This window comes from Poecile atricapillus, chromosome 1 (genome assembly GCF_030490865.1).
Source record: "Poecile atricapillus isolate bPoeAtr1 chromosome 1, bPoeAtr1.hap1, whole genome shotgun sequence".
Taxonomy (NCBI): Eukaryota; Metazoa; Chordata; class Aves; order Passeriformes; family Paridae; genus Poecile; species Poecile atricapillus.
This window is the reverse complement of record NC_081249.1, coordinates 150510524-150520096: the sequence shown is the minus strand read 5'-3', so window position 1 is coordinate 150520096 and position 9573 is coordinate 150510524. Positions and strand designations below refer to the sequence as shown.

The 9573-nt window shown below is 41.5% G+C and overlaps 1 protein-coding gene across 1 annotated transcript in view; it reads left to right on the top strand.

Moving 5' to 3' along the window:
- Nucleotides 1–579: 579 nt before the first annotated feature.
- SPRED1 (sprouty related EVH1 domain containing 1) overlaps nt 580–9573 on the top strand; it is a 60725-nt gene continuing 51731 nt past the window's right edge. The window contains exon 1 of the mRNA XM_058849450.1: nt 580–1007. Within this exon, the coding sequence (XP_058705433.1) occupies nt 979–1007 (29 nt within the window). The 5' untranslated portion in view covers nt 580–978. The remainder of the gene's footprint in view (nt 1008–9573) is intronic.

Here is a 9573-nt window from a genome sequence, read left to right as displayed (position 1 = left end):
GGAGGAGGCGGGGGCGGCCGCGAGGAGCCGAGGCGGCGGCAGCGGCCGCTAATGGAGTTGCTGCCGGGGAGGAAGCGCTGCCGCTGAACTTCCCCGCGGGCTTTCTACCTCCTCTCCCCCTCATCCTACAGCCGAGGGCTCCTCTCTCGCCCTGGCAGCTCCGCTCCCCCCTCCCTCCCCGCGCCTCTCCTCACACAAACAGCCGTGACGCATCCTCGCTCTCCGCCGTCCCCCCCTTCCCACCCCCAGGCTGGTTTAAAACGCCTCCCTCCCCCCGTCGCCAGCCTTCTCCTTGGGGCCGGCGCGTCCTCCCTCCGCAGTGCTCGGCGTCGCTTTGGAGGGGGTGGGAGATCCTCGCCGAGCCTCTCTGCCCGCCTTTTCCCCTTCCCTCCCCGCCTGCCCCGGCCTGTGGCGGCTCCGGTGTCTGGAGGAATTTCTGCCGCCGCCTGCCCCGGCTGTGCGCGGGAGGCGGGCGGGCAGGGAGGGAGGCGGCCGAGCAACAGCAGCGGGAGGAGGAGAAGGAGGAGGAGGAGGAGGAGGAGGGCAGCAGCGAAGGCGGCTGCAGCGGGAGATGAGCTGCAGCGGGAGGACGGTGCGGTGCAGCTTTTTGCGACGGGGAGCCCTCCCTTGTCTCCACAACTCTGTTCCCCTCTAACCGGGAGCAGCTCAGTAGCAGAAGATCCGTGGTTTTTGCTTCTGTTTGCGCCACTACCTTCACCATCACCACCATCATCATCGTCTCCAAAGACAGGGGAAATACGCTGCACCGCCGGACAACAGGATTTCGGGTTTCCAGGATAAAGACCGCTCTCCTACTCCTTCCCCCCGCCCCCCCCCTTACTCACCGCACAGCCCGTGCCCTGGCCGGGGGCGGCAGACCGGGGGGGGTAACAATGGTGAAGTTTCTGGTGAGTTCTGGCTGCGCCCTGGCTGCGTCTGTGCTGCTCCGTGTGCCTGTCGGATCGTGGTGAGGAGAAAATGAGCGAAGAGACGGCGACTTCTAACGAGTAAGTGGCGGTGCTCCCCCTCCCCTCCGCTTCGGGATCGGAATGGGGATGGGGCTCGACGCGTCCCTTCGGCTCCGCGCCCCGCGGGGCCTTTGCCCGCGCACGTACGTGTGCTGTCCTCCCCCTGCGCGGAATGCGCATTTCTGCTCGCGTACATGGAAGCCCAGAGGCTCCCTCTTTGTGAAGGGAGCTTGCTTTGGAAGGGCTACGAGCTGCCGGCCAGAAAAGCTTGGTTTAGTTAAAGCCCGGTAGAAAACGGTGCAGGTAACGATGGTGTCTTGGAGGGGGAGAATGGGTCTGAAATGCCCAGAGAGGTGTCGGCACGTACTACCTCTGATAATATCCTATTACTTGTAGATATTTCACATGGAAACTAGTGTGTGGGAGCTTCATCCTGCAGGAAACTGCTCCTGAATTTTAATTGGATGAGTCAGTCAGTGTAAATACAGCTTAAACCTACCCTAAAGCCCTTTTTTCCCTTTCTTTTTTTTTTTTTTTTTTTCTTCTTTTTTTCTTTTAATGAGCACTTGGGACTTTTTCCCCTTTCCCTTCCCCCTCCCCACCTCCCAGAGGGGAAAGGGATAGCTAAAAGATCTAATATTTTTACTGTGACTGGTTTGGAGGAAATCCAGAGGAGATCGTGTGTGTTGTGCGGCTGTATTCCCCTGCATGTAACCAGTCTTTGAAATACATTCGGGTCGGAGGCGATAAATGCTTGTCAGAAAACATCCGAGTTCTTTATAGCGTTGAAACAGGAATATAAAGTATTTTGAAACTTTTGTTGTGATCGGGAAGTTTAAAGTTGATTGCTGCGGTGTCGGAGCCGTAGCGTTGCGATTTGCGATGTCGGTGTTTGCTCGGGCTGATTTTTATGAATGATGCGGTGACGGCCGCGGCCATGGCGGTGGGGGTGCGCCCATTGTATCTGTAGGTAGCGGTGAGCGGCCGGGGAGCAGCCGAGCTGACAGGCAGGGTGCGGAGGGGGCTCCTCCGGCAGGAAAGATGGATTTCCCATTTCACTGCCTTCTTCCGAGTAAAGCCTGCGCACCTTCCCGTGCGCTTCCCAAACGCGGCGTTCGGGTCCCCGGGGAGCGGTGCGGGCCGGGCCCCGTGGGGCGCGAAGCCCAGCGGGGCTCGGGCGCTGCCACTCGCGGCGCTGAGCGGGCCGGGGGGAGCCGAACCGGGGGGAGCCGGGCCGGGGGGAGCCGCCGCGGCGCCCGCGGGGCTGCGAGCCGGGGCCGCCGCCGCCATGTTTCCTTTTTTTGTGAATCGCTCTCATTTGCATACCACAATCTCCATTCATAAAAAAAAAAAAAAAAAAAAAAAAAATTACGAAAGAAGAATTGCTGTCACCACCGCTGACCTGCGGCGGAACCTGCCCTGCGGAGCGCCCGAAGCGGCTGCTCCCGGGCCGAGGGCCGGCCTGCGGCCCGCGGCCGGCGGGGGAAGGTCTCCAGGACCTGCTGTATTAATATGTGCTGTTCGCTGCTTGTTGACACAGTTATGTGGGAAATATCAGCTCGGGGAGGTGCTGGGAGCACGTGATCCGCTCCATTCATAAAATACCTGGCTGTCCATTCACAGTGCAGTACAGTGTCTGCATTCAGCAGCCTCGCAGATCAGACCTGCATGGGAAGGGAGAGGCAGCCAGGCCGGCAGGTTTATCGGAGAGGGCAGCAGAAAGAGGGCTTATGGCTGCGAGCATGGGAAGTCACTGTAAAGGGAGATGTGGAGGAACGAGAAAGGCTTATTTTTATGGTTTATGTTTATCCTTTTCCTATAAAGGAGTATTAATTCAGAAGTACCTTCTCGCTGTACTATCTTACATTTAAACTAGGAAGAGTTTTATTCAGAAAATGTTGAAATGTTTTCCCCTTCAGGAATACTAAGTCAAAAATAGAATACTGAAAATCAAATTCATTATTATGAATGTGTTTTCAAGACAGTGTATTAATCCAGTTGGAGTAATTTACATTTTATTGAACAGTACAATCTTACATCTGCAAGAGATCAACATGGTGCAGAAGGAAGTCAGTTACACCTAAAGGTAGAGGTATCTGAAAATGTTGCCTGTTACAAAATACAGGTGACAGTAAAGACAACTAAATTGAAAGAAATCAACATTGCGATTCATTTTTTCATTTCAAAAGTCTGTTTACTTTGAGAATTTTACAGCAGATTAGCAATTGTAGCTTCTCCTTAACCTATGCCGTGGCTAAAGAGACCTCTGAAATACCAGAATACCAGAAATATTTTTGATATGACATAAATTGTGTCGAGTGCAATGTATTATCTTTGATTTTAAATTTATTAAAAATTTTAAAAACTCACAGTGAAATTTACAGACGAAGGAACCCCAGAGCAGACAATGTATTTGTTTGATGTAACTGTTTTGTGGTTGCCAGTGTTAAAATGGTGATGTTCATTGCTCATGAGTATGCTTTTCCATTTTCTTAACAAAACAAATTACACTGAGGTGATCCTTACTTATACATTCATGGAGTAGAGGAGGCTTGTTGTTAGTACAGCCTAAGAGAATACCTGAGATATTGCTAATCTTTACTTAATACAAGAAAGGAAAGCTCATATACAGTATTTGCTTTGAGTTTATTCAGTGATGCTATGGAACTAAATGTATTCTTATATAAATACCATTACAAAGTACTATAAATTATGCTTTTTCTTAAAGAATAGATTGTCCTTTTTGTTGGCTTTTTTTCCTTCACTTATTAAAATACCAGAAGGAAAATAAGGAAAATGTTTCTCAGTTGCTTTGCTTTTTTGACAGCATTTTTGGTGTGGCCAGTGTCATCATTTCTCTGTGGTTGCTTTTGCACGTAGCACAAGCGTGTCACTTTAAATGGCTGGGAAATATGATTGAAATGCCAGATAAACTGTTTGTGAAAATGGGACAGATCTGCAGACTGAAATTCATCATATATTACAAGTTCACTGTGTTTAATTTTATCGATAGAATTGATGACATCAATGGCCTTGAGTTCATTAACAGTCCTTTCGGCATATAAGAGTGAATACGGGTACTTTGCAATGTATTTTGTGTCACTGTAGCTAACAAGAATATTCTGGTAATTGAGTGTTATTCTCTGTTTTTAAAACCTCATTTTACAGAATCAGATATAAATATTTGTGGTGTCTAGAGTTTGACCTCAGTTGCTAATAAATACTCGGTGGTGGTGGGAAAGATTAATTAAGAAGCTACATTAAAGACTGCTAGGTTTCTTCTTGATCATGAACATATGGAAGGCAGCCTTACAGAATTCGGATTACTACAGATAAGTCTTCGTTGGTGATTTTTACATTGTTCTTGTAATGATGTTATTGTATTTGTCAGTTAGGTATTAGTTAAATGAAAGTATTTCTATACCTCCAGATAATTTTATTCTTTTTCTTCCTCAGTGATGTTTTGCAGTCAGGGTGGTCAGCATCAACACAAAATACTCCCAAAAGCAATCAGTTTTTAAAGGAAGGAATTAGTAGAATTTTTGGACTCATGGGTCAATTCGCTGCTCATGCAATGTAACATAATAATGTTAAAGGAGTCATGTCAGTGAGCTCTGTACCAAAGGCAGGTTTTAATTACTGTGTGGAAATCTAACTGAATTTCAGTGTTAGGGAAAACAGAATAATTGTTGCGCTGTGTAGCCCTCATTCAGTAGGGATGAATGATGACAGACTTAAGATGGAGTCGTAGTTGCTGCAATCGAAAAGTAGGCTCACTGCTTTCCTGGCTTGTTTATTTTTCTCTGTATTGCAAGTAGCCACTTTTCATTTCAGGGAATGCTACTGCTCTTCACTCATATTCAGAACTGCTTTTACATACTGTATTTTCACAGATTCAGAATGTCACATGCTGATTGTTTCACCGCATAAATATACTAATTTTCCAAGATAATTTAATTAAAGAGGTTGTAAATTAAGCACAGTATATTCTAATGCCTTAGGTTATGCTGCTATAAACATCAAGCGTTGATTTGGAAAAGTAAAGGTGAACTAAATTTTTAAATAAGGTATTTATTCATGTCTTCCTTCAATATATATGAAAATACTGTTTGTACTTAATTTGTGCTACAGAATTGTATTGAATTTGTCTTACAAGCCCAGAAACTGAAAGATGAATGTGAAATTGTATCACAGAAAGTAATGCCTATTACTTTGGGCTTATTAGTTCTGAGAGGATTTTAACACTTTTCAGCAGGCTAATTTTCTTTCTGCTGTTTAGGGCACATATAGACTGAAATTCTTCATCCCTTAATGAAAGGAATTTGTAAATAGAACTGATTTTTTTTTTTTTAAGAAAGGAAAACATCTTCTAACCCTTTTGATTATATTAAATCATTGCAATTTTGTTATACTTTCATTTGAGGGAAGGCTGTTTAGAGAGACCTTGGGAAGCTTTTCCTTATGAACTGATTCTTGCTGTCTGTTTGGCTTTATGTTGTATGACACTATTTTGAAGGTGAAACTGAATTTGCATGTTACATAATCTGAAAGTCAGTTGGGGGGGGTGGTTATTTTTACTTTTTTCTTTTAAAAAAGGTTCACCCTAGCAACAGTCCTTGATTACTGTGATATTGCAGAAAAATGCTTTTGGATGTTTCAGCATAAGTGGAGCCTGCAATAATATTTGAATTCAAGAATGCTGAGTGTTTCTCTTGTTTTTTCATTTAAAGTGTAATGCTCTAGATGTGTTAAAGTGACTGTGAGGACATCACTGTGACTTATAAAAGTAAAGATATTTCTTGAAAAGAATATATCCTGGCATGATCAGGAGTCACAGAATTAAAACTGAAGGCAATCCTGGTGCATTTGGGGGTAAATGCTGGCAGTTTTGTTTGTTATTTACCCATTCTTGTGTAGATCTGGAGAAATTGTGTCTATAGGTGATGACTTAATGGGATTATGACAAACACCAAAAATAATAAATACTCTTCAGAGTATTAACACAAATTTTAAAAGGAGGTGATGGAAATAATTTTGTCTTTTTTGTTGTTTATTTTTTAAAAAAAAGTGACTATGATATGTCATAGAGTGTATGTTGTCTTAAATGCTGTTGTTCAAATGCTTAAATGTTTGCTCTCTCCCTTCTACTCTTCTTCCTCAGAACATTCATAATTTACTTAAAGGAATTTGAAAGATATCTGGAAGTTGCCATATTGTTCAGGATCACAGTTTCTTTATGGCTGTTTTAAGAAGGAAATCGCTCTCTTTCCTTTCTGTTCTAGTGTGCAACAATACTTCAGCAAGTAAATTTTAACTAGCAGAGTTTGCACGGTTATGGAATAGCTGGAATTGATTGCAAACAAAAATTTAATATTCCCTAAAAATATAAAATTTGGTGCTCCCTTCTCCCTTGAAAATATTCATACCTCTTCTGAGCGCACTTTATGTTATTACATATCTATTTAATTATGGGCAACTAATGTGCTACAAAGTTTTGAAATTAAAATTCGAGAAGATGTAAACACATTTGCAACATTTTTTTATACTTTCTAATACTTTGTTAGGTGTGTCTCCCATCTTCAGCAATGCTTATTTTTTGGCAGAGAGAAGAGGACTGAATGCTCTTGTTAATTGTCATGTATAACTAGACTTAAGACAATAGCAATACGTAATTCTGTTGTGCTTGGTTTTTTTGTACTCTAAAGTTGGTTTTTTTTTGTTGGGTTTCTTTTTTTTCATGGTCTAGTAAAATCTGTTGGCTGTCACTGTTCCCTGTGGTTTTTCTCATTCATAAAGTTATATTTTGCGTATGGTAAAATATTTTATGATATGTCATACTAGCATAAGCACAGTATCCCTCTTACCTGAAAGGTGTCATAGGAATCAATCTATAAGACTGCGGTGGTATTGAACAGCACTTGCACTTCTATAAAGTAAACAGACATTTTAAGTGCATGCATTTTCTAATCCTTTCAAGCTTATATTTACAGTTATATTCATTCTTGTGTCTGTGATATCAATTTGTTTAAAAATATATATTAGTTTATTAATTATATATTGCTTTATTTTAATTTTGTCCTACATATGAACAAGGAAAAGAAGAAAATGCAAGCAACATACAAGTCTTTAGATATGCTAAGGGACAAAAAATTTGCATTTAAGTGCTGAGTGCTAGAATTTGTTTTTAAGTGTGATTCTGATTAAATAACAATTCACTTGCTACATACTGGCCCTAACTCCCAATACTCCAGTTAAGGTGGGGAAAACAGATTATGATGAATGATTCTATTATTATTATTACTATTACTATTGTTATTACTATTATTAATTTTGTCCCAATATAATGACAGTAAATTAATCTCTCTGTGAAAGGAAATCACTCACAAGCATTTTTCTCTGTAAGAACTCTCTGTCATATGACAGTAAATAATTCAAACAGGGAAAACAGACCATAGAAACTTCATCAGTTACTGTGTTTCATTCTCCGCTGCTGTCTGATACCAGGCTTCCATTCAGAAGGAAGTATTTTTCATGTGTACACTATGCAAGAATTCACCAAATAAGTATCATTGAAACATCTAAAAATTAGGTGGTATAGCAGCTGTTTCTTCTTCCCCCACCCCCCGATGTATTCATTCCTGTGTCTTGACTGCTGCTGTTTGTGATGTTTTCATTAGGTAAGGAAGTCTAATTCTCTTATAGCAATTTTAACTAACATTCACCTATTCAGAATGCCAGAAGGAATTCTGTGGCCCAAATGTTTGGCTTGAATGGTTTTGTGAGCCAGTTTTTGACTGGAATGGTTTGCGAGAGCAGGTGTCATTAAAGTCTATGGAAGAGTTGGGGTTTTTTGAGTTTTTAAAAAAAAAACTCCAGAAAAACAGTAATAAATGAATAGGCCTTCCCCAAGGTGATCTGACAACTGTTGACAAACACCCTTTTCCTGCTGGTTAGATGAGACACTAAACAGAATTTTGTCAAAGCAAAAATGAAACTGGTTTATTTCAGTTTCAAGTTAAATGCTGTCAGCAAACAAGTGTACCAACAAGAAGCATCAAGAATTTCATTAATGAAACAAGTAATTACTGAAATAGAATGCCAGGTTTATTAAAAAAATGTTACTGAGACTGACTGTCTTCCCTAAATAACCCCAGAACTGGTAAGCTGTCAGTGAGGATTCCTGCCAGGTGTTTTTATTCCTTCAGAAATCGTGCAGAACTGTTTTGGTGAAGTGGTACAAACCTTGAGGGCAGAAGTGATTTCTCTCTCCTTAGCCTTTTGAAAGGATTAAGTAGGGGTTGTGGAAGGTGGGAGTACAGCACCTGCTCTGATTTAAGAATTTTTATGCAGCTTCTTAGAAACTTTTTAGCCACTCAAATGTGATAAAGTATTCTGAGCCCTGGGTATTCCTTTCTGTGCATGGTGTGCTTATTCTGGATCCCAGTACAGCATGTTTTAATGTGAGGCCTGTGATTGAGGCTGATATATGTTGAACCTTCACATTTTTAAAAGGTGTAAAGAAGCTAATTCAGGATTTAGGGCTGAGATATGTACATTTAAAATGGAAAATCCTGAGGGTTTTCTTAATCTGTGTATGGAGCTGACCTTATGTAACAAAGCCATACGTTTGTAAGCACTAGTCATTGTTGATAATTACTGTTTCTCTTTAGGATCAACAATAATTTGGAAGCTTCATAGTAGGATAGGCTTTGGATAGGTATGTTTGTGCCCTCTTCAGGGGGTAGTTAACTATCTCATTACAGGTTCTGCTTGTGATTCAAATTACACTGACCTGTGCTACTGATGTATGAATGTGCTGCTGATGATGCAAAAAAATTTTGCCATTGCTGTCTCTAATTTTGGAAGATTTTTAGGAAGAATTGATTGCTGGTACCAGTTGGACATAATGAGCATGCCAACGGAATGCTAAGTTGTAAAATTCAATGCTTGAGAATTTTTGGGTTTGAGAACTGAGATTTTTTGTGCAAATATAATCCATGTGGCCCAGGTGTATGAATTTTGATGATTTTGGTAATAAGACAGATACAGGATTGTAACCAGCTTGCCCGGGTTCTGCTCTCAAACCGTCAATATCAGGAAATGGCCAATTTTCATTTTTTTCAACCCCTTGCCTCATTTACCTCTCCTCCTGTGCCAGAGAGGAGGATTGTGTCTTCTGGTCATGCACAGGTGGTTCTGTGTGATTGAAGACTGCATCTTGGTAAGCGTTAAGATTCCATAAATACTGATATTGAAAAGTAAAGCAATATTCTGACAGATTTGTTAGGGGATTTTTGTTTGATTTGTTTCTTGAATTTAGTCTGATTTTAGTCTTTAATCTTCAGATTTCAACTATGAGAGTATTTAAAGTGTTGGTAATGTTGCTGTTATTGCATCCAGACTTGCAGCATGCTGTTTCTTATATACTTTCTGCTAATGGGATTTTCTTAATCATTATCTGAAGTTGGGGGTTTGCTGTCGGTGGTTTTTTCCCTACCAGTTTGGAATCTCTCTCCAGTTTTTTGAGTTTATTTGAGGGAATAATATGTTTGCTATGTTGAACTTTATTTTGGTTTGGTTCTTTTAAGGCAGTAATGGCATCTGT